Source organism: Tachysurus vachellii, chromosome 7 (assembly GCF_030014155.1).
Source record: "Tachysurus vachellii isolate PV-2020 chromosome 7, HZAU_Pvac_v1, whole genome shotgun sequence".
In the NCBI taxonomy this organism is placed as follows: Eukaryota; Metazoa; Chordata; class Actinopteri; order Siluriformes; family Bagridae; genus Tachysurus; species Tachysurus vachellii.
This window is the reverse complement of record NC_083466.1, coordinates 12,536,268-12,560,887: the sequence shown is the minus strand read 5'-3', so window position 1 is coordinate 12,560,887 and position 24,620 is coordinate 12,536,268. Positions and strand designations below refer to the sequence as shown.

Sequence of the window (24,620 nt, the reverse complement as noted above, 5' to 3'; positions counted from 1 at the left end):
TTATAATACTAGTCTCTGTCTTTGGACTTTATACTTTAATTGTGTATAATTATAATTAGTGTATAAAAATATAATATAGTTAAAGCTAAAGCTATATAGGCTAAAGCATTTGTGACTGATATATATATATAAATATAAATATATATATATCAGTTCTCAAGGTCGGTGTGTTGGAAAAATGGGCAAAGATCTGAGTGACTTTTACAAGGGCCAGACCATGATGTCTAGACGACTGCGTCAGTGCATCTCTAAAACTGTTCCCAATAATCAGTCGTACACTTCAGTAGAACACTAAATCTCTGTCGGAGTTGCTTCTCTGGCTCATGGATATTCACCCAGAGCCAATAAACAATGAGTTGAATGAGAAATAAATTGGAATGGATTTATCACACTATTTCACATCCAAGTCTACATCTCTAGCATCTTTCAAGGTTGAGGTAAGTTTCTGTATTTTAATTCTTTCCATCAAAACCTTTTCGATCCAGAAATACTGTCATCACCATTCACACAACACAGCAGCAACAATATATGTTGAGGCTTCACTTTTTTTTTTACGAGTGCAAATTGTCAGCTGTATTGAAAGGAGAGATTTTTCAAATCCAGATGTTCTCTATACACATTGTAATAACGTTAAGAATGAACAAGTTTGAAAAAGAACAAGATTGTGACAAGACACCATTTACCATGATCATTTAAATAAATAAATAAATAAAAAACAGACATGCATACATTCCACCTTATAGCTCCAGGGTCCTGGATTCAAGCCTGAGTTCAGGATACACAAAAAGGAAATCAAAAAAAAGCTTTGGGGCTGTTTTGTAGCTGGTGGAATCAGAGCTGTTGTCACGACTAATAGAATCATACTTTGTCAAATACTGAGACATTTCAACTCTAAACTTGATCAAAACAGACTTAAACATGGAGCTTTCAACAAGCTAATGCAAGAAGAAAAAAAAAAACATACTTTCTACTCAAACTAAAAAATTCTTAAAGAATCTGTATTTGAACCATACTACTGAAAAATCATCTAAACAAAAAGAATAAAGAGTGTTCTGCATGGAGAAGTGGACCAGTCTCCCAGTCTCCAATCTTGTTAGGAAGAGATAGTGTTATTCTGTTAGTCACAACTGGAATGAGTTGTTTGGGTTATTATGAAATAAATAATAGAAAGGTCTTGGAAAACAATTTATTTTAAAAAACAGCCCTTGGCTTTACATTTAAAATGCACAGTAATCTAAACACATTCACATTTATTCGTGTAAAATGAACACACATATTTACACAAGCCAGTAAGCATTAAAAAAAAAAGAAAAAAGAAAGAAAAAATAAGGTTCACAGAACAGCTTGATAACACTCAATGTTTTAATAATACATTAGATGGAAAACAATCATGTCATTAAAACAAACCAGTTATCAGTGCGAAGCAGGTAAAAAAAAAAAAAACAATGTTAACATTGCTTTGTAAATGCACATTTAAAAAATAAATGGTTTCAAAGGTTGCTAATCGTCAAATCTTATGTGCTTATTTGCCTCTTTGGTCCGAGCAATGATGATTTTCTCAGCCTTGGAAATAAGCTAGGTAAAGAAAATATGACAAAAATGAATTTAATTTGGCTGATTTCTTTGAATACAGAAAAAAGTAAGAAAAAAAAAAAAAGAAAGCACAAATTTGGATACTTACTTTTTCTGTGCCACGCTTTTTATCCCTGGGGCGATTGAGTTTAGCCTGTCGATCCACGAGTATCTTCTGCCAGTACCTCTGTTCATGATCACCTTAAGATATAATTTGTGATTAAAACACATTTTATGAAAGTTATACATAAAATGGAGGGAATAATCCTGAAAATGCTCCCATACACTAGAATCTAAAGACTGGTGGAAACTTCATGTTCCATTTCAAGCTAATATGACAGGATGCAAGCGGACAGTCTCAGGTAAAATAGTGCACTTAGTGTAAACCCTAAGTCAAGATAAAAAGGAAGCTACTTAGCTAATTTTATCTGATCCAGGCGCATGGGCTTTATTAGGTTTTACTGTTTATTATTTTCCATATACAAATTGGTATTTTATGAAATCCAGAATTTGTCATTATGTAGTCTGTTGAATAAACTGTTTGCTATTCAGACATACTGAACAGACAGCGTTGTGCCGAGTGATACGATATGCTGTTATGTCACACTACTGTTTTATGCTAGAATTACTGCAGAACAAACAATAATATCTGAAATAGCCCACGTCTGAATGACCATACTCCTCCTGCCTAAAGGGTATAGAAAGTGAGCAGAGTGAAGAATGCATGTTTTAAAAAAGTTTAAAACTTGTATTCTTCAATGGTTTGCATTAAATTTCCTAACCAGTCAGGACGTCCAGAATCCAGTTGTGCTTTTTCTGCAGTTCGGATCGAGCCGTAATGATGGCTTTGGCATCCTCGGGGGTCTTAAAGCGGATATATCCCTCTGCATCTCCTTCTACAATGTCCACGTACTGCACTGCAGCAATCTCAGACAGAGTGTCCTACAAACAGGAAAGAGATTTATATATTACTTAAGTCACTCATACACTTTAACTAATATGCAACTTGCCATGAGATTGTACCTTGACACTTTTTTTGTTGGGCAAAGGCTGATGGTGGGTGATTTTGAGGATGACTCCGCTCTCAAACTTCGGCCCATCTAGTGTTTCTTTTTTAGGTTTGCAGTCACCCCCTGTGCAAAAGAGAAACAAGAGAGGGCGGTGAACCATATATACACCAAGGTAATGCTAATACAATGTTCCTTTGCTTTATTAACAACATACCTATTGAGAATATGGTTACAAATTAAATCTGAACAGGAAAACATTTCCAGAAAACAGATCAAATTAATCTGTAGGTTACTCACAGGGTTTTCCACCGTCCTTGATAGGTTGTAGATTGCCGCATGCCATGGTTTTTTGAATATCACAAATATTCTTCTTCAGGCTGGTCATACACTGCTTCTGGAGGGCCAAATACTCCTCCTTCAGCTCCAACCACTCTTTCCTGCAACAAACAAACGAACAAAACCAAATAAAACTTTATGTTATGGCCAGATTTTTGACAATGCCTTAAAATTTTCTTTTCAAAATTTGAGCAAAAAAATGTTATGTCTGGTTTCCACCTTGAAAGACTCTGTTAATGTGATCTTTAATGGTGTACCTTTTTAGCTATTTCATTTGCATTATCCATAATGCAGTTAGACTTCCAGTTAAGAGTGGCTCCTGCTCCAGTAATCTCTACATGTGTTGCATACCTGAACTTTAGCATCTCACTAATTCTACCTCAGACGTCTCAGCACGCTCATTTAACAGCACTAAGAAACGGGGAGTGAGAAAAGTTCTTACTCATGTCATCATGTTTAATATTGTTGAAAGCTAAACTCATTGTAACTGCACTAACAACGTCCCCCTGTGATATGGGTGCAAGCACACAGCCGCAAACATACGTCATCATACAACTGATCATACAAGACCCACCAATCACATCTACATATTTGAATACAAACACTTTTAATATCTTTCAAGGTGGAGTTTATTTTGCTTTAAATTCATTATGATAGCATTTTCAAAGCAAGTGCTACATCATCTTGGTTCCGAGAAAATGAAACCCAACAGTTTAAGGAAGCTTACTTTGAGAGAACTCGGAGAGGAATAACCTCTTCCTCAATCTTCAGCCTCTCCTTATATTTCTTCTTTCTCTTCCTTTTGGCCTTTGACATGGAATCATCTTTCTCATCTTTTTTTCCATCCTCCATTTCCTTTTCTTTATTGTTCTCAGATGACATCTCTACAGAACAATGAGAAACTCCAGGTCACATCTACGCATCTCCTGCCAATACAACTGAACCAAACAGCTAAGCAATTAAAAGGATCAGATCACGGAATGTGCTTAAGGAATTGCAATTTTAGCTATCAGTGTTCAGTATAAAACCCTTTCCCAGCTGTGCTACTGGTTTAGTAAAAGTCAGGCTTGCTACCAAGAACACACACATTATTGAGCCCAATATATTTTCTTAATCTAGTAATAAATTGAACAGTCTACATTAAGTGATCGTGACTCCCCCACCACCATTCAGGCTCCGAGAGCCTTCTTACCCTTCGTGTCACTCGCCTCCTCATCCACTTTCCTCAGTTTGGCGGGCTTCTCCACTTGCCCTTCCCCTCCAGACAGTTCCGAACTGTGTGACCGGCGTCTTTTCTTATCTGCCTTCTTCTGTGAAGTTTTGACGCCAGTCACGCTCTCCGTCTTGGTGCCTTCTGAAGACACTGCTCTTTTCCTGTCAGCTGCCTCAATTTCAGTGTCGGTCACCTTCTCGGTTGCCATTTCTTCAACAAAATCATCGTTCTGCTGACTGCGTGCTCGTTTTTTCTTTTTCTTCTTTTTCTTTCCATCTTCATCATCTTCTCCTCTCCCTTCATCCTCATCTAAAGGTCGAATGAAGAAATACTCTGTTTAAAAGTCAGATCTTCAACATTTATTAAGGTCCTGGTGCTTTACTTGTCAAAATAAATGGCCTCATCAGCCTATATCAATAACTGGCTTATTACTAATAGCTCTAGTATAGTTGTTTTTAATTAAGATACTTCTGAATGTATTTTTTCTGTCATTAATCATTTCTGAGACATTTTTTCACTTGACATATTTTATGACGCCAGATATAATATGCAAGCTGCTTCTGCAGGTCACAGTACCATTTAGTATGAAACTATGTTATCAAAGGCAGAGTTGATCTCACCCAACCAAAAGCATGGATAAAAAATAATACTGCTATAAAAAAGGGGGAAAAGAAAGAAAAGGCAGAAACCAGTTACAACCAAAGCCATTTAAAGTTTTTGGGTGGAGAGCAGCCAATGGAGTAAGACATCTGATTTGATTACCGTTTTGATATATTTACCCCTAGTGTATTTTGTTCAAGCTTTTTTCACCACCTGGACATATCATGGCTGGTAAAACATTGGCCATTTGGTACTATTCACGTGTTCTTAAAACTCATTTATACTTAAATGTGTCCCGTTAAGTTCTGTCTGTTTCATTAGCTGGAATATACGTGGCATGAAACGTGGTTAAGTTTTTAGCCATTTGAAACGGCTTAACTCTGTAAACTCTGAGTTTTGCAAGAAACTCATCTCAAATCTAAAGATCATTATAGGCTGCAGGCTTCTTGGATAGGACATGTCTTTCATTCTAACTTTAACTCTAAATCGAGAGGAGTTGCTATTTTGATCAATATAAATATTCTACCTACTGAAGTTATTGCTGATAAAAATGGCAGATACCTTAAGGTTACCTAAGGCACCTAACTTTGATGATGTTGAATTCTCTAACAGAGTACTTAGTAACACCTCATTTAACCTTCCTATTTTCCTCGGGTCTATCTGACCCTGCTGGAAGGTTTAATGAAAGTTTAATGTGTCATAACTTTGGTTTTCTTCCACATATTTGCCTGAAATTTACCAGGATTGTTCCAAATTACGATCTTTGCAAGTAAAATTAATTTTGTTGAACTATGTGTTCAGACCAATATATACTTTGCGTTTTGGATCCTCCCAGGTCAGCTGGACCCGGCCACATTTAGTGGGGCAATAGGTCACACTTTTGCCCTTTTCAGTGCAATGAACATACATACAGACAAAAATGCACACATAAAATGTCCACTAACACATGCACCCAAAACACACACACACAATAAACACACACATATACACACACACATATAATAAAATATGATCTACCGAAATGATGCTACACACACACGCATTGCAAATCATTAGGCCTCCAAAAAAAAAAAAAACTACTCATTTGTAAATATTTCACACTTGTTATATGCATTTGTCCAGCTGGGGGCAAAATCTGATCTACCAACAAGCTTCACAAACACACACACGCACACGTTCATATTTCTATAAAGAAGTTCAAAAATAAAATACATGTGTTTTGCAAATCATAATTGTTTCCACTCTCTTATTTATAAATTTAGCTGCATCAGTCAGCTTTGGCCTGGAGATATGCTGAGTAATGTTTGACATTTATCAGTCAGTGGTTATCCAAAATAATATTTAATTTCTGCTTATTTTACTCAAAAACATGGCATAATTTCATAAGGGTTATCATTCATAAATTAAGTATAATAAAAAAAACATAAGGAATGTAAAAGAGGTTTCATTCACATAAAATTATGCCATGTTTCTTGAGTGGGAGGGGTGTGTGTGTGTGTGTGTGTGTAGCCTGTTGTTGGTTACAATGGTTACATCAGGTGGGCAAAATAGATATTACAAGTGTAAAATATAATTGTAGAATTTTTGATTTATAAGCATTCAAGTCAATTTGGCCTGGAAAAAAACTTTTTTATTATTTGGTTTCAAAACAATCTCCTGCAGTTGAAATATACCAGCCTGTAATTGTGCATCGACTTTTGTGCCTCAATAGTGAAAATAATTCAAAATTTCTGTTTTTTTTTTAACTAAAAAATGAGGCATTTTTGTATATAAATCAGGTTTATTATACCAAATATGCTTTTTTTTCTTGCAAAATATATGTTAATATGTTGGAAACAAGTTATGGCTATCATATATACTTCATTTTTTATAAGCAGTCAAAACAGACAAAGTCAAGTTGACTCAGCGCTCCTAATTTGTATAGGAGGAAGTTAGGAGGGTTAAAGTAGCTCATTTTTTGTTTTTTTTTGGAGGTGATTTGTGTACTTGACCCGGTGCTAGACAGATCTGGTTCACGGCCAATATCTCAGTCAGCTATGTCAAAATCCTTTTCTGACTTTATGAACTAGAACGGGTTGGTTGACCGTTGGAGAGTTCGTTATCCTTTAATTAAAAAATTCTCCTTTTTCTCTCAGGTTCATCAATCATACTCAAGAATAGATTATTTCTTCATAAATAACAGCTTGAACTAGTCTGTTGCTGCTGTTGATTACTTAAGTATTTAAATATCAGATCATGCACCACTATTTCTGGATATTCAGCTGTCCACAGAGAGATCTACTCCCCCCATTGGAGAGTTAATTCTCTATTGTTGGCAGATTTCTGTCTAATTTCTTTCTAATTCTATTGAAGAGTTTCTCCTTTTCAATCAGAACAAACTTACATCATCTTTACTTTGGCTGAAGTACTGAAGGCTTTCCTTATAAATTTTGCATACTCTTCTCATTATAATAAAAACCATAAGGCCAGGCTTACAAAACTATGCTTCTGCTATTGGTATCCTTGACCAAGAGTGTGCATCCAATCCCTCCCCAGAACTGTTTAAGAAACCTTAAGACAGAATTTGATCTCATCTCCACTAAGGACGTATAGCGATTGTTATTGCAGACACGCGGCACTTACTACGAACATAGCGATAAAGTGAATTGACTACTGGCTCACCAATTGAAACGTCAGTCTGCCTCACGTTTGATATCTATAATTAATAATAATGTTAACGTAACTGTTACAGATCCGGTAAAAATTATTCTCCCTTGAAGAAATAAAATTCTCAATTAAAGTGATGCAGTCCAATAAAGCCCTGGGACCTGATGGGTATCCTATTGAGTCTTTCAAGAAATTTGTTGATAAATTAGCACCTCTACTTTTGTCAGTGTTTAATGAATCCTTGGAAAATGTTTGCTTCCAACTACTCTGACCCAAGCTTCAATAGCTCTTCTTTTGAAGAGTGACAAAGCTCCAACTTTATGTTTTTCCTATAGGCCCCTATCTTTGTTAAATTCTGATGTAAATGTTCTGGCAAAAACTATAGCTCTGCGCCTAGAGAGTTTTGCCAGATAAGGTTCTCTTTTCTTCTGTAAACATAAAATGACTTGTATTTGATAATTACTTTTTCTTTCTAATTCCTTTCTATTATTGTTGTATTTCTTTACTCCTTTTTCATGTAAAACCAAAATGGGATTCTGTATTATTATTTGACTTTGTTTGCAATAAAAAGACTTTGTATAAAAAGTGTTATGTATGAGCTGCATTACCCTTTGTGCTATCTTGGACTGTATGAAAAGGAATTGCTTTTCTCGCCAAGGTTTTGGGAAAAATGCCTGCCTTCCTTGGGGCATCCTCTGGAGGGTTATTCAGCATCTAAGACGTGACAGAGAAAAAAGAGATAAGAAAAGCTTCAGCAACTAGCATGGTCCAAATTTTGCATATACCAGAATGGCTTTAGAATTCACACGGTATATGCAACATTACATCTGAGCTTAATACTCATAACCAAGTTCATCTGTAAATGCACACAGGTCTGCTATTATCTGAATGCACCTGATGCGAACATCTCAGGCATGGTATAATTGCCTCATGCTATATGTGGACTGTGGCTGTCAAAACCTCTTAGTGGTCAAATCCAATCAAACTCAGGGGCAGTGTGATTGCAGTCTGAAAGTGAATTTAATTCTGAATCAATCCAAAAGCAAAAAGGGAATTAAATATATCATATGTTTTAGGTTGCTTCTTTTCTAAATTCAGTTTCTTAAACTGCAACATGAGCTAAAAGTCAGAGCTGTAGCACAAGAGAAATGAGTGATGCGTGTTTTGTAGTTGGAATCTTTTTGGGAAGAATAATAAAGAAAATATAACTGATGGATGCAATACACAAAACTTTAAACTTATTGTTTGTATATTTGTCCCTATAGTTAATTTATTTATTTTCTGGTGTTCTCCGTGCATGGGTCATATTTGTGTTTCCTATGCACACTTGGCAATGGTCTTTATACACTTTCCTGGTTTTGAATTCCTGGCTAATGTGTATTACAAATCCATTTTTAGCCCTACATGCCACTCACGGTAAAACAAATCTGAGAAAGATCATTACATGAATCTGAAAAGATTATATACCTCAATGGCTTTCTGTGCTTGAGCTTGAGTCTTAAACTCCACGAAAGCAAAGCCCTTGGAGTCTCCTGTAGACTTGTACCTGGGGATACTAACGTACACCACATTCCCACACTTACTAAACACTCGTTCTATCCACGCGTGGGTAACATCTTTTGGAAGAAGTTCCTGAAAAACAGAAACAGCTCAATGAATTACTAGTGAACAATGAAATCTGAGAAATTACACTACATTATTTGAACAGGTGATATTTACAACATATACTGTGCGGTCATCTATATCTCTTGGACTGTCACCGAGTGGCTGTTTCCTCCTTATTTGTGTTCCTTCAAGATTAACCTAACAAACAAAACAGCAAAGATTGAAACTGGTGTAAATCACGGCACTCTCTAGTTATTATAAATAACATCTTCTGTTAGTACATGTTAATTTTTACCTCTACCACTTCTGAATTTTTGAGTGCTCTAGCTATCAGCTTGCTATCCGTGGTCAACTTTTTCATTTTGTTGAATGACGTCAAGAGAGAAATATCAACATCTACAAAGGAAAACAAAATCATTCAACCTTTATAGAAGAATATAAGACTTTATTTTGTCACATATACATTACAGCACAGTGAAAGTCTTTATTCGCATATATCAACACTGGAGGTTGGGGTCAGCCACGATACATTGCCCATGTAGGAGTGAGGGTTAAGGCCTGGAGTCTTGAATAGAAAAAAAATAATTGCCAATTTAATAAATGCAAATTAAGAATAGTATAATATTTGGTTGTTTATCCCTCCCTTAATTGCAGAAGCCAGCAACCGAATGAAATCACCAAACATTCTTCTTAACTGATGCTGTTCCAGGTTTGTACTGCAGCTTCGTATAGTTGTTGGTGATTTCCCCCTTCAGTCCATTCTTCCACACCAGTGGTTTTTCAGGACATTCCAGATTGTTGTATTGGCTATGCTGAATGCTTGTGCATTGGCCCTGATCAATTATGCCCCTTTGATCAGATTCATAAGCTTTCATCCAATAATGGCAATAAAAAATAAATAAAATCATACTGATACAGGCCAGTGGCTTTAAATGCACAAGAGCCCAATTGTTTTCGTTTCTCAGTGCTGGGGCTTGAACATTGACCTTCCCATCAATAACCCAAAGCCTTAACCATTTGATCCACTACTGCTACAGAGCTACATGTAAATACTTAAACTCTGCCAGTATTTCAATTCAAGAAGCTTTTATTGTTATTTCATCTATATAAAGTTGTTGCACAGTGTAACACAGTGAAATGAGACAAGGTTTCTCCAGGACCTTCTTGTTACATAGAACAAAGACAGACCTATAAGGACTTAAAGTAAGTTAAGCTTAGACACATGTGCATCTGTGCAACCTGGTGCAAACAGAGCAGGACAAAATACAGTGCAAACAAAAATACAAGACATCACACAAAAGACAAGTGTAAATACTGGAATGAACACATTAGTATTAAAGCAGCAATTACATGAGATATTGGAAAGTATTGTGCCAAACAGCAAATGAACTGAAATGTGAGACAACACGTGCAAAGAGCAAAAACAAGCACGTAAACAGTTTTGATATGATTTATGAAGCTCAGCACTTACACCCATCTCTTGACTGCACGATAACATTCTTCAGATATCTGTCCTTGTGCAGATTTACATCACCAAACCAGAACTCAACTTGTCTCTTCACGTCTGTTAGCAGCTGTTTGACTCGAGACCGCTTCTTTTTCTCACTGTCTCGCTTCTTCTCACTCGGCTCCTTGGTGGACAAACTTTCTCCAGCCGTCATATTCGACACCGTAGAGTCAACCATATCCACAACTAATCAATTCTTACACCGTTTAATCGTTTATCACAAGCGAAACGGTTAAAACCCAACCGTCATAATTAGTAATCAGTGAGTTAGCTTGAAAGCTACTCGGCTAGTAAGTCTCTTGTTTATATAACGTTTCAGTACAAAACCGTCTAATACTAAACGAGGTTCGGCGCTACTTTCTCGTGCATTTAGATATCACAGAAATCTCTGTAGTACATTTTTACATTTAAGCACGATAGTCAATAGTTTGTATCGAATTCAAAAGTTCTCGGTGTGCAGAAACTATCGGCGCGTATCGATGACGTCGAACGAAGCGCGGTTCAAAACACAACTGAGGTCACGTGTCGGTTACAAAATTTTATATAAAATATAAAACGAATAAAATATTTTATAATTCGTTAATACAAAACGTGACAGTATAGTGTTTCATGTACAGAAATTAAATAATCATTAAATATATATGGATGTAAATAAATAATAATGTGTATAATGCTTATGTTTCTTATATTAACATACAAAGAAAGAAAGAAAGAAAGAAAAGGGGGTTGGGAAAAGGAAAAAAAAAGCGATATATAGGGAAAACATTGTCTTTCTAAGTTTGCAGCAAGAACTTTTTTCAGGTCAAATTTTCAGTCTACAGACACCCAAAAGGGAAGGAACATAAAATACATTTCAGTATATAAAAAAACTAAAAATTAAAAATAAAAAATCTGATCCCACTGCGATACTGTGTTACCCGTTAATTTACAATGGATAACTGTCAAGAGATACATGAAATGAACTTAGAAGCATTTTGCTCGAAATTTACTAAAAAATATTATTAAATACTAATAAAACACAAATATATACAATGAATCATTCATTTCCAAAAAAAAATCCAGCAGTGAGAAATCCACTATGAGGTGAGAATTGTCTCAAACTTCTCCAGTTTCCTTCGCACATCCTCCTCCAAGCACTGGTCAATTCGTGTCCTTATTAATTGTGTCAGGCTTCTACAGAAAGTCTTGGCCCACTGGCTTTCTAGACTGCGAACAGATATGTCACTCACTTTGTACAGGATCGTCACCAGCTTCTCACTGCTACTCACTTCACATCTCTGAAGAACCCATTGGGCCCAGTCTTGCCAAATACTATTTTCTGTGAAGGACACGATGAAGCAGGGTGTAGGACAGAGGCTGTTCAGGTGCTCTTCTTCAGCATCAGTTACATTGTTCCAAATGGCACTAAGAAAATCACAATCAGATGTGTACATATGCTACTGTTTAATATATAGTTCAAGAAAATCAAGAATAAACAATGTGAAAAAAGATTTTAAAAGAAAAAAAGAAGCTAGAATTTGAATTTGAATGTATTTTAATCCTCTGTATATTTACACACCCTGTAATCCTATTCTGTGTCAAAGAATTGTATTACATATCACAATATGTATTTTTTGTTTTGTTGGTTTCAATACTATCAGTTTTTTAACACATTTTAAGATTCAAGAAATTATGTACAGTACAATAAAATGTTGTTTTTTGTTTAATTAATTATTAATTATTAATGCAATCAAAGGTTCATTAGGAAAAATAACCACAAATCAGGCAAGGATTAGAAGGATAAACTAAAGGCAAGAACATACCCCAGGAGTTGAGTTAAAAGGACAATACCTACACTATACCAACACTACATGACCAAAAGTATGTGGTTCTTATGTGGTTCTTCAAACTGTTTCAACAAAGTGAGTACACACTTCTATAGAATGCCTTTACTGTACAACTTATTTTCTTTGACTAGACCTAAGAGGCCCAAACATGTTCCAGCATAGCAATGCCATAGGTTGCCAAGGCTGGTGTAGAACAACAACTTTCGCAGAGCCCTGACCTCAAACCCATGAACACCTTTGAACTGGTATGATGAATGTGAGTCAAGCCTCCTCACCTGACAAACTGTCCAACCTCCCTAATGCACTTGTGATTGAATGATCAAATCCCCACAGCCATGCTCCAAAATCTAGTGGAAAGCCTTCCCAGAATGAAGGAATAAATTTTGAATAGGATGTTTAATAATATGTGTGAATAAATGGACGTGATGTTCAGGTCTCCCCATACTTTTATAGTGTATCATATATTCTATCCATTTGTCCTACAAATAAGACATACCTGGTCTAGTACATATTTATTTTCAATTACATTAGTAAAAATGCCTGTTAATAATTACAATAATTATAATATTTGTAATAATTATCCATGCTCTAGTTATTGAAAGTAAAGTTCTGAAAGTTATCATTGCTCGACTTACACAACTTTCTCAAGAGGTGAAGGTGTAAAGACACTTAATGGTGATAAGCCTTCAAAAGTGATTCTATTCCCCTCCATCCTAAGCAAAAGTAAAAAAAAAATATGTCTTAATATAGAAACATTTCACCCACCATATAGTTCAGTGTCTGATTAATGTACTCTATACTAAATATAATCAAGAGGTATATAGTTTAATAATATGCTTATATAAACAGATAGAGGATATATACTGTAGTAATATATCCACTCACCAGAGCTCTGTTAGGGTTTGCTTAGTCTTGATAGCATTTGTGAGTACAAAAAGATGTTCGTCACCGATGTCTGTCCATCCTAAACTGTATCCATAATGTTAACGCAAGCTTGAGTATTTTATGTTGCAACCCATTAAATCATGACTGGAATGGTGAATGAAAGTTTACCCAAGTTCTTTTAAATTATCAGATGCATGCAGGATTTCAGCAACTTCCTTGATTGCTTCCAGGTCCAGTTTATTTTCCCCCAGCCTATGACAGGTTAGATAATAGACCATTAAATGCAGGATCAAGCTTGTAAACTCTGTCTAACACTTAGAGCTTCGACTCACCATATCTTCTCGCATCTTAGCAAGTAGGGCTGTAAATCCCTTAGTGATTCAGCACTTATGCTTGTCCCAGTTAGATCCACTTCCAGTATAGGCAGGTGTATTTCATTGAGAAAATGCTTCACAGCATTGTAGTCCATGGTGGACAGAGTAACATCACTGAGGTTAATACGCAGTCTTTGCAACTTGAGCTCCTGCATTAGTAGCACATCCTGTTGCTCCAAAATACAGTGCAGCTGTGTTAGAATGTAAGCGCCATTCTCACAATTGGCTTGAGTATCGGATACCAGCTTCAGTCGGAAGGATTGCATTTTATCTTTCTGCTTCTGAAACCCGATATTTCTGGAGAGATAAACTTGGTTCCTGTTTGATAACAGACCAGAAACAAATCTGGTAAACAGATCAAGGTTTCCTGGCAGACTTTTGATACTGTATTCATTGCCTGAACCTAGTGTCTCTGATAAGGGTACATCGGCCATAGCACAATAAAGCGCGGCAAAAAACTCCTGTATTGTGAGATGTGTAAAGGAATACACATCTTCTGTGCAGCTTGGCTCCTGAACGGACGTCTTGTCCAGAAAAGCGCTTGCAATAACACAGTTGGCTATTTCATCATTGCTGCTATAAAACAGAGTTTCTTGACTCATTAGTTTCTGATATGCCAATCTGCCAAGTTTTAATAGGATTTCTTGCAGGTGCTCTTGATGGTTCATTCCAATGACACTGTTTAATGATTCAATTCGTATATTTGTGTGTGATTTGACCAATGCCAGCAAGTACTGCACGTAAATATCAGTCATTGTCCTAGGGTTAGCTGTGTATAGACCCTTATTTTCTTTCAGAACGCTACACATGATATGACAGAAGGCTGGAATGTAGCAGAGAGTGAGCAGTAGTTCATTTGCAACCACTATCTCGAACATCTTAGTAGCTAGTTCCTCATCCTGAAAGAAACGCTGGAAGAAGTCATGAATCTCTACAGTAGAGAATCCAGTTATGACAACAAAGCAGTCAATGGATCCAATGGGGATGTGACTAACAGCTGTAGGCCTGCTGGTAACCAGCACAGAGGCTCCTGGGAGGAGCTCCCCTAACATTAAGCTGGTCAAGACTTCCACCACCTCGCCTTCCTCATCAAGATCTGTCAAAAACATGCCCAGGTCGCACCCCCTGAAGTGCTTAAATTCATCAAAGCCATCCAGAATGATCAGGAGTTTAGTGTCATTTTCGATGATGGTGTCGAGATGCTTAGCAAGATGTCCATTTTTACGGAGAATAAGTTCTCGTAGGCTCACTGGCTTGCTGACAAGATTAAGGTCCCTGAAGGTGAGGTGAATAATGAAATCAAAAGACTGATGTTCTTTGTGATTACTGAAATCGTAAAGAATTTTCTGGACTAGCACAGTTTTCCCAATTCCTGCTACTCCGGTCACCAAAATCTTTTTGGCTGACTTTTCGCCTGTTTCACTGGAAAACAGTTGTGCTGGCTTGATCAGTCTCTGCTCCGTAGCTTTTTGCTGAAGAGAAATGCGCTGTTGTCCAAAGGTTAAAACCTCATGTCTTTTAATTTCTAAACTATGATGGCCTTTTACAATCAGTAGATTGACATAGTGTTCAGAAAAATGGATCTTCTCTCCATGCCGTGTGTTATAGTAGAGCATACGCTCACTTCTGCGTTTTAAAACTTCTTTATGCTTTGCTTTGACCTTTTGGTATTCTGAAATTTATAGAACACCATTTAATTACACACATTATATAATAAAGACATATAAAACTATATAACCACACACATTATATAATATACATATAAAAGAAAACACTAGAAAACACCATAGAATATGCATATAAAATACTTTCTAACCACACACTATATAATATACATATAAAATACTATATAACACACACACAATATATAATATACACCTAAAACTCTATATACCAACAAACATTACATAATATACACATGCAATTCTATTTAACACACATTATATAACAAACAGATGAAATACATATACACGTATAACTATACATACTACATAGTATACATTTGAAATAACTATACAACTACACACATTAAATACTATACATTAGAGAATCATCCAATTGTCTATTTGTTGAAGATCTGGACAAAGTTTATAATTGAAAGTTTTCATTTTAAGCACAGTCTCAATGCTCACTTACCTGGTGTCTGTTTTAGAGACGAATCACCAGGTTTTATGTTGGACTCTCCAAGGTGGCAACTTACAGATATAAAAATTCTAGCTGCCTCTTCCCCCTTCCCCTCCAATATATCCAGTACCTTTCGCACCTTCCCACGTGGACCCTTCTCATACTGTATCTCCTCTTGATCATCTCTAGTCAAGATGTCCTTCGAAATTAATACATCTGTAAGTGTATCAATGTGGAACTCCAGTTTGTCCACAAGAGAAACACGGCAGTCCCTAAGGCTCTGTAGGCAGGGTTCAGCTGTTCCTGCTTGTGCCATTACAGAAATATTTTTCCATTCAGGACTAAAGACATAAATCAGGTGCGTTGCGCTACAACAAATCCATTGGAAAATCTTCCTACCGTGTAATGTGTGATATCTCTCTCAAAAGAGCGACCAAATGTATCTCTCCAAACCTGGAGCCTACTTGTGTCATTGCATTTAAATGAATCATCTGGAAGTCTTACATTACAGAAACCAAAAGAGGAAGTAGGACTTCTACACTCATACTATGAAATTCTGTATTGTTTAGCAACTTTTATTAGGTCACTATAATATATCTGTGGTTAATCAGATTTGAGGTACAAAATCAATCAAATGGTTAATCATTTATAAAATATGGCCTTATGGGTGTTGAAGAAATACTGTTTATTGAAAAAAGGAAATGACCAGGAAACTAGTATCTATGGCATAAACTGTACATTGTACCTGTATGTCTGTGCCAAACAAAAAATGGAACACACTTTATTCTTTTAAAAATGAACTGTTATTGGTGATGAGTAATAGCAAAGAAAATCTAGGTTTTGACAGTTTCATCACAATTAATTTTCATTTTCAGACAAATTACACAAATCAAACAAAATAATAAATAGCTCTCTGAAAAGGGGGCAAAAAAGACCAAAAGTATTTTCAGCAGTATTTTTTTTAACTCATAAATGATTGCTTAGCATCAGGGCTGAGTTTTCAGGGACTATGCTAAAAGCACAACTATAAGAATTACAACATCAAAAAGGGTTGTTGTTGTTTTTTTTGTTTTTTTTTATCAAAATGAGATTCTTTTCCCAAAGCCTGAGTGTGAAGGGGAAGTTATAATACTTTCTATGACACAAAGAACAAATTATACTAATAACACTTATTCGGGGATGATAAATACTATGCACAGCTATACTATATTGAAAAGTGGTTAAATCTTGGACAAAAAAACCCCCCAAAAATCAAGGACAAGTTCAACTTATAAAAGAATAACACAAGAAAAAACAAACAACAATAATAACAATAGTCAAACAATATCCAGCCACATTTAAAATGGACTTGGAAATTATGAGTGCAAAGCTATTAGGGTTTCCATATACTGAAGTCCCATTTTTAACTGAAGTCACATTTGTAATACTGGGCCATAGGATACATCGCCTATTACTAAGACAGCAACATATCTCATTATGATTTCCAAATAACTAGTGCAGCTTTTTTTTCATTAGTTAATATTGAACCTAGTTAATAGTTAACTCAGAATCTCCACCATTCAGAGTTACATTATTTAAGAGGCTATATTTAAATACACATTTGTCATTTTTTTATCTGCCATAAATGGATGTAGCAAGTTTTTCCTTTGCTATATGGTTTTCCAGTTTCTATATGGTAGCCATTTTGGGTTACACTGACTAATGGCTAAGAGCAAAAACAGCAAATGCCTGTGGACATTCTTTCATTATTAAAGGCTATTTTATATGAATGGAGTCTAGAACGTGCAATCCAGTGAATTTCAAAATGTCTTACATCTTTCTGGACCATCAGACAGGCAGTAAATGCAAAACCAAAAATACCAAAAACAAAACACAATAAAATCAAAGCCTTCATTGAAGTTAAATTAAAATCAATTTTCATTAGTTTACAGTTTACATCCAGTCTCACCCCCCACTTATAACTGGGTTGATAAATGGGTGACCTGGTGACCTCAACCCATCACGCACAATGGTCTTTAGTTTTGGATCATGTGCTGGCCTGTGTGGTAGGTTTGCAGGTGTTCTTTAGTCTCTGAATTAGTCTCTGTTTCTGTACTTTTGTCCAGGTAGAGTCTCAGGTGTCTCTGCAGGACCGGCAGCACCGTACTTTAAACTGGGGTAAGGCACAAAGTTCCAGCTGTCGCACCTTCTCACAGTACCTGGTGCTGTCTTGGCAATCACCTGTGAACACAACAGAGCAACAGATTACATGGATAGTAATTTAGTATTGTGAGGCAAAATCTTTTTATTTTTTTAGAAGCAAGTAACTTTTGAATGTGGATCTGGCTGAACAGAAGAGAGTTTCTGAAATCACCTGTGTACAATCCATGGAGACAATTTTGGCTTAATGGGAACGGAATCCAGAAGATATAATCAGACAAAACTGATTTATTTTTGTATACCATTTATGTGTGGTACCATTGCTGTTCATCATTAGTGCCAGATGCTTTACAGTACTTGTCTTTGCTTGTCAGTACAGAACTTGAATTACAGGATGATATGTACCTCTCCCACATGATAAAATGTTGCAGCGCTGCCAACTCGCCGGACGAGGCCTCCAGGCACAGTGAAATTCCCGGGCTGGCTTTCCACTACGCTGGTGCATGCATGTGACATGGCGTGACTGGAAACCATGGCGACCACAGGTGGCGGTGCATTGGGTCCACGGCCCAACACGCCAATGCAGAGCACAGGCATCCGTGGTGCAGTTTCGATATGAAGCGGGCCTGAGGGTTTAGGAGAAAAAATGTAATCTGTCTGCTAGATCAATTCTGTATGGTTGCTATCATTCTTTTCTCTACCATATTCAATCTCAAAGCAAAACCATTTAAATCATCTAGACTCATTGAGTTAAAAGATGAATTATTCAACAATTATGAAGAAAGGCAATAATTGAATATTGAATACGGCTAAATACTTTATAATTGGAGAAATTCTGAAGAGATCTTGCCTTGGTTGCCTGCTGCACATCCGATGGTCGACTCTACTTCTGTTCTTGTCCTGACAGAACACATGTCTGTTTTGTAGTGCTTTTTGTGGTCCAACACACTGCCCATGGCACTGAATAAAGAACATATTCATATCATAAAACTGCAATATGAACAGCTCTAGACTTGAATCTGATTTTGTTTTATTTTACTCTACAAAAAAGAAATACCATTTAGGGGAATTTTTCTCTTGCTTCTTTCGTGAGAAATAGTGTACTTCCTCAAAAAAAAAAATGTAGGCTTATTTATGCTACTAACATAGTCTTTTAATCAGTTAATCATTTAAGTCTATTAAGTCACCTCTATCTATCTATCTATCTATCTATCTATCTATCTATCTATCTATCTATCTTTTTTATTTCACATATATATTTCACACACACACACACACACACATATATATGTATACATATTTATGTATATATGCATTCATAATTTTACACATATATACATATGTGTGTATATAATTAATTTATTCATAAATTAAATAAAAAATGAAATAAAAAACACATATGTATTTTGGTTTACAATATGTATGCCTTTGAGGACTTGTTTATATACAGCTTATGCAACTTGTACATTGAGTAAGTGAGCAAGTGATAAACTACTTTAAAGATTTAATATTTACATATAATATTTTTGATAGTTGCCCTTAAAGATGATAAAGAACTTGCTCAGAAAAGTTGTGTTCCTCTACAGCATAAGATGTTTTCTTATTCTTATTCATCATCACATGACATGGACTCACTCTTATGACATTTTACTCACAGGGCCCCATGGGGTTGTTTTCCAGGAAACACAGAGTTGCGTATTACAAGACTTGGTTTCTGTTGGTTTTCTTCCAGCACCTGTACAAGAGCGTCCTTTTGCAGTCCCATGGCACGTCACATTGCGTCTCTGTAGTCCCCCACCACAGCTTACTGAGCAAGTAGACCATGAGGACACATGCCATCTGAGGTAAGAAAGCAGGTTATGGAAAGGTTATGGAAGAACGTAAGAAAACGGGCTTTGTTATCTCTTGTATTACTTTTGAGGCAGAATGTTAAGACAAGTGTTGAAGTTATTAACCTACACAAAGACTGCATGGAACTTTACAAACACGCACGCACACACATACACACAGAGGGGGTGAAATGTCACACATGAAAGAGGACTGGGTATTTGGTTAAAGCTATAGGGAAGTAATGACTGGCTTGACTAGACAGGAAATTCAACACAGGAAAGTTCAGTAAAACTTTATGTCATGAACTCTATTATTCACTGTTGTTAGTTTTTTCTAACAGCATCTAACTATGACGATGACAATTTAAGCTTGCAAGCTTATTCAAGCTTATTTAGTCAATGGATCTACACCTTAGCCCAGATTACTGTTAATGACTACATTATAACATTTGGACATATATTCTTTAAATGTCTGAGATGAGTTCTTATTTAGTAAAAATAAATGCGAAGCCCGAAGCTTGAGTTGACAATGCAGTACTGCATTGGTACCTGTAGGGGCAGCGTTGTCCACTGCAACCTTCAGATGATTGGAATTTGTCTGAACATGTGCCGTTTCTTTTACCCATACCAACGGTACAGCGACTTCCTGTGGAATATGAAAAATTCAATGCTTCAAACACAACAAATCTGTGATTTTAAGTTATTGACTTTGAACAAACCTTTAAACCTCATTTGGGTTTAAACATACACTGACTAGCCACTTTATTAATAACACATTATTTTTTCACCTGGAGGTTAATGCAATTAATCAGGCAGCCATTCATGTAGCAGCTGTTCAGTAAATACAGGTCAAGTGCTTCTGTTTATGTTCAAGTTAAACTGTGATGTGAGTTCATAAAATATGTGATATCCATGACATTGACCATGTAATGGCTGTTGGCGCTAGATGGGCTGATTTGAGTATTTCAGAAAGTTTTGGAAGCTGTGAGTGGCGTTTCTGTGGATAGAAACGCCTTCTTGATGTGACAAGTCAGAAAAGCATGGCTGACAGGATGGCTATACAAACTCTAATAACCACAATCTTGACAGCTGTGGTGAGCAGAAAAGCATCTTAGAAAGCACAATACTTTAATCCTTTAGGAGGGTTGGCTTCAACATCACAGAACCATATCAGGTTTCACTCCTGCCAGCCTAAAAACAGAAATCTGAGGCTATAGGAGGCAAATGATCTAAAAAAATGGATGCAATCATGCCAACATGGACCAAACTCTCAAACATAAGTTTTCTATGGCTTGGGGAATCCATACCAAGTTCAGTATGTAAATTGGAGTCTTAACCAGTATTAATGTGGTGTTATTAATAAAGTTTTTAAATGAGGCCATCCTTAAAAATATTTTTGTTTGCCGTAACCCGACCGACCCTGTCAATTTAGGACCGGCTCAATTTTTTATTTTTATTTTTTGCTTTAAGTCCGACCGACTTGCCGGTTGTAAATTTGCGTTAAGAACGACCTTTTTTTTTTTTACTCTTCAAACAACTAATACAAAAGCAATAAAATAATATTAACGGGTTCGGGCACCGTAATACATCTACAAAATTCATTAAAACAGCTCGACACCGCTTTAACTTGGCATGAAGTTCTGGAAAAACTGTGCCCAGCATCAAAATAAGGTTTGCAATGATGAGCCCGAAGGCACGGGTTGAAGACCCAGTCAGAGACATCACGATATGCTAATTTGTTTAAATTCATACCAACGTAATCACCGTCAACAAAATTGTACTTTTTTTTTTACATTTAACCTTGAAAAAAAAAATATAGACCTACCTACTGACTTTTTTTTTTTTTTTACTGTTACTGCAATCCAAAATATTTTTAAGGATGGCCTAATAAACTAATAATGATAATCTACTGATCTATTCGTTACATTAAAGAGCTTTATAATTCTCAGCTGTTGAATTACATACTACACAAAGATTGTGAGTGGTCAGATACTATCCTGGTGTAAAAGAATAAATCTGACTAGTTCCTACACTAATCTTTAAGCAGGCAGTTCCTGTTCCTACTGTGTTTCAAAGAAAATAGTTCTGCCATCCATATATCATTAAGATAATTCAATATTCAAATACTTTTCAGAATAGAAAATGTTTTACAAGAATGAATGTTCAACATAATTCAGAGTTATGCTGCCTCTTATCCACTCTATTAGAAGGTACACTACCCTAATTTGCTTTGAAAGGCTTTCTGGATCTTCTAATTGTTGACGGATGCTGGGAGTAATTCCAGCACAACAGGAATGGCGGTGCTTTAGTCTCTGTGCCTACAAGGTCAGAAAGTAATCACAAAATTGACATAGCTCATGGCTGGCCTCCACTACATGTCACTAGCAGTACTGGCAAATGATACACTAAATAGGAGTTCCAGCATGTTACTTGTTGAAGTGGACAGGAAATTAAGATATTACTCCTGACCAGCAGCTTGTATTCAGGGTCAGGTGTATATATATATAAAAAAAGGTCCTTGATCATGCAGTATGCATTTGTACAGAGCATGTGTATGAGCTAAATTTCTGCCTAAACCTGCTATGTCCAGGAATTTCACTATAGATTCCATGAGCCTTTAAATCAAATGATAAATAAGAAGCTAAATCGTAGTTGAAGCAAAATCATATGAGCTCTTGAATAAAAGGAAAACCATCTTTCCTGTTCATGCTAAGGTGAATTAAGCTTAACAATTATTACATTTTAACAGCTGCAATCAGACATCACATCACACATAAGTTATAAATTTAGAACAAATCTTCATGTTTACACATGCTTTAAATGAGTCAAATGTCTTTTACGACAGTTTCTGTTTAATCTCCTTACCTGCTTTTTGAACATGAAATGACTGTGAGGTTGACCCCAGATTATTTGTGGCATGGCACGTGTAAAATCCAAAGTCAGTCTCCTTGGGAGCTTCAATGTACAGGGAGCTGTCTGACATCAGGCCTACTCTGCCACGACACAGAACAACAAAACTACTGAAAGCAATACAATAAAAGGCAGTCAAAATGTTTTTGCAGTACAAATGAGTTTTAACACAAATTTTTGATCAAAAATCAGGCTTACCTGCTGTCATTTTTTAACTCCATTCCCTCTTTTGTCCAAATTGTTACTGGCATCGGGTTGCCATGCACTTCACATTTAAGCTCCACCCTCGTGGCCTGCCTTGAGACCACAACCAAACTACCAGCATTGGTCACTATTTCATGGGGGGACTTGTACACTCTGGAAAATTTCTGAACAATCACTGGTCTTCTGAGAGGTCCTTTCCATTGTCTGGTTGATTGGGAAACTAGTCTTAAATCATTTCCTTGAGAAATATTCTTTGGAGTTGTAAGTTCTTGTTTCTCATTCGCTTCCAAGATAGAATCATTGTTTTCACTAGTCTTCCTAGTTAGTTCCTCTAACAGCTGAGTAATAAGTTCTTCCTTTTGTGTGCCCTGGAGGCCACCAGATAAGTTACGGGTTACCGCATCAAGCTTTTCCATGTCCGCTACCAGTACCTGAGGGCTCTGGGAATCAAAAACTGCATCATCATCCAGCAGTTCTTTAGAGACATACGTCTCCATGGACAAACCCTTTAAATTAAGCAAGTGCTGAACGACAATGTCATAGCGATTAAAAGTAAGAACCTCTTTCTCCTTAGATGATATTTGGTAAGTCTTTGCTGAGTTCTTGCCGCCATCTGTTACCCAGACGTCAGTTTCTGGACCTGACAACTTTGTCTTCTTGCTTCCAAGAAGTTTGAGGACAAAATCTTCCTGTTCCTGGCCAGCAACACAAGTATACATCCCCACGTCCGAAGAACGGATCTGCTGGATCTTGATGTAACCCATATGAGATATGGAAACATGTGGTAGGAGAAGCAGTGGTTTTCCATCCTTTAACCAACGAACATGGCCTTTACGAAAATTACGAGTTGGACAACTCAGCACAACTGAGGTCCATGGAAGTAAATATGCATATCCACCGACTACAAAATGTAGTTTTGGGCCTTTGCTCCATTGAATATAGACCTTCCTCTGGGTCAAAATAGCAGGATCTGGTTTTGCAGCTACTGGCTTGAAAGGCTCTGTAAACAAAACATGCAGGTCCCATTACTGTAATAAAATCTGCTGATTCACAGACTAAATTTAAAGGGAGGCAAATAACCTGAAGGTTTTGTTGGATCAAAGAGCAAAGAGAATTCTCTGGCACCATTTCTCCTACAATTCTATTTTCTCTATCAGTCCAATGGATTTACTCATATTGCTCCCTTAGTGCTCCCACTTCTTGTACTTTATACATGTCTCCTTCTATCTACTCCCTTATTTTAAAAAGCCTAATGAATAACATATTTAAATTTTTTGCAGGATATTTTCTGGCTCGTAATGTGAAAGAGAAAATAAACAATTTAATACATAAATAAGTCTTAGACAATCAAGTGATAAATAACTGCACATTTGTCTTAACCTAGACTCATTGCAGATTCATCACAGTCAAGTTGGAATGTTTTAATGTGTGCTGAATTTTGCAATTGGAAAAAGAACCTGGCATCAAGCCAAAGTTGTCTTACTCTCACAAGGTTCAGAGGAACATGACCGAGCTGTCGAGGGCTTCGGAACAGAAGCGCAGGCCTCCGGAATCAGAGTTTGGTACTGGCCATATAGCCCCATCCTCCTGCACACCACTAGCAACCTCTGGGTCCCTTCTCCACAGGTTGCTGAACACTGAATAAGCAACAGATATTTACAGATATTCACTATGCACAGATGACCACATTCAGTATCTTTGCTGTAGATAACTTGTGGTCATGCTACCCCATGGCATAAACTGTGTGCTTGTTCACCAGTATCTGCAAGCATTCCCATACTCTGATGAACAAAAACGAGTCGACATATTTCAGCCCTAGGAATTTATCTCGCAGGCAACG

At 36.5% G+C, this 24,620-nt stretch overlaps 3 protein-coding genes across 7 annotated transcripts in view; all 3 read right to left on the bottom strand.

Moving 5' to 3' along the window:
* Positions 1–1,172: 1,172 nt before the first annotated feature.
* Positions 1,173–10,957, bottom strand: larp7 (La ribonucleoprotein 7, transcriptional regulator). Its single transcript, XM_060874376.1, has 12 exons — positions 10,454–10,957; positions 9,278–9,378; positions 9,097–9,180; positions 8,845–9,009; positions 7,986–8,091; positions 4,111–4,440; positions 3,646–3,802; positions 2,880–3,019; positions 2,596–2,705; positions 2,355–2,514; positions 1,682–1,773; positions 1,173–1,575 (listed from the first exon to the last, which is right to left on the bottom strand). The coding sequence occupies exons 1-12, from the start codon at positions 10,665–10,667 to the stop codon at positions 1,501–1,503; spliced, it is 1,734 nt and encodes a 577-aa protein (XP_060730359.1). The 5' UTR covers positions 10,668–10,957; the 3' UTR covers positions 1,173–1,500.
* Positions 10,958–11,127: 170 nt separating this feature from the next.
* Positions 11,128–16,148, bottom strand: LOC132848555 (NACHT, LRR and PYD domains-containing protein 1 homolog). Its single transcript, XM_060874375.1, has 6 exons — positions 15,711–16,148; positions 13,533–15,246; positions 13,369–13,452; positions 13,201–13,284; positions 12,951–13,028; positions 11,128–11,893 (listed from the first exon to the last, which is right to left on the bottom strand). Exons 1-6 carry the CDS (start codon positions 16,012–16,014, stop codon positions 11,566–11,568), a joined length of 2,592 nt encoding a protein of 863 aa, XP_060730358.1. The 5' UTR covers positions 16,015–16,148; the 3' UTR covers positions 11,128–11,565.
* A 231-nt stretch (positions 16,149–16,379) lies between these two features.
* Positions 16,380–24,620, bottom strand: part of LOC132848553 (ADAMTS-like protein 1) — a 102,865-nt gene continuing 94,624 nt past the window's right edge. For 3 of the 5 annotated variants that reach the window (XM_060874370.1, XM_060874371.1, XM_060874372.1), the window contains 8 exons: positions 24,264–24,417; positions 22,775–23,780; positions 22,532–22,659; positions 20,216–20,312; positions 19,493–19,676; positions 18,688–18,797; positions 18,243–18,463; positions 16,380–17,918 (listed from right to left, as the gene is read on the bottom strand). In XM_060874370.1, the coding sequence (XP_060730353.1) occupies positions 17,812–17,918; positions 18,243–18,463; positions 18,688–18,797; positions 19,493–19,676; positions 20,216–20,312; positions 22,532–22,659; positions 22,775–23,780; positions 24,264–24,417 (2,007 nt within the window). In that variant the 3' untranslated portion in view covers positions 16,380–17,811. Of the gene's footprint in view, positions 17,919–18,242; positions 18,464–18,687; positions 18,798–19,492; positions 19,677–20,215; positions 20,313–22,531; positions 22,660–22,774; positions 23,781–24,263; positions 24,418–24,620 lie in introns of those variants that run through there. The other 2 variants (XR_009648742.1, XM_060874373.1) reach the window with 2 other exon arrangements.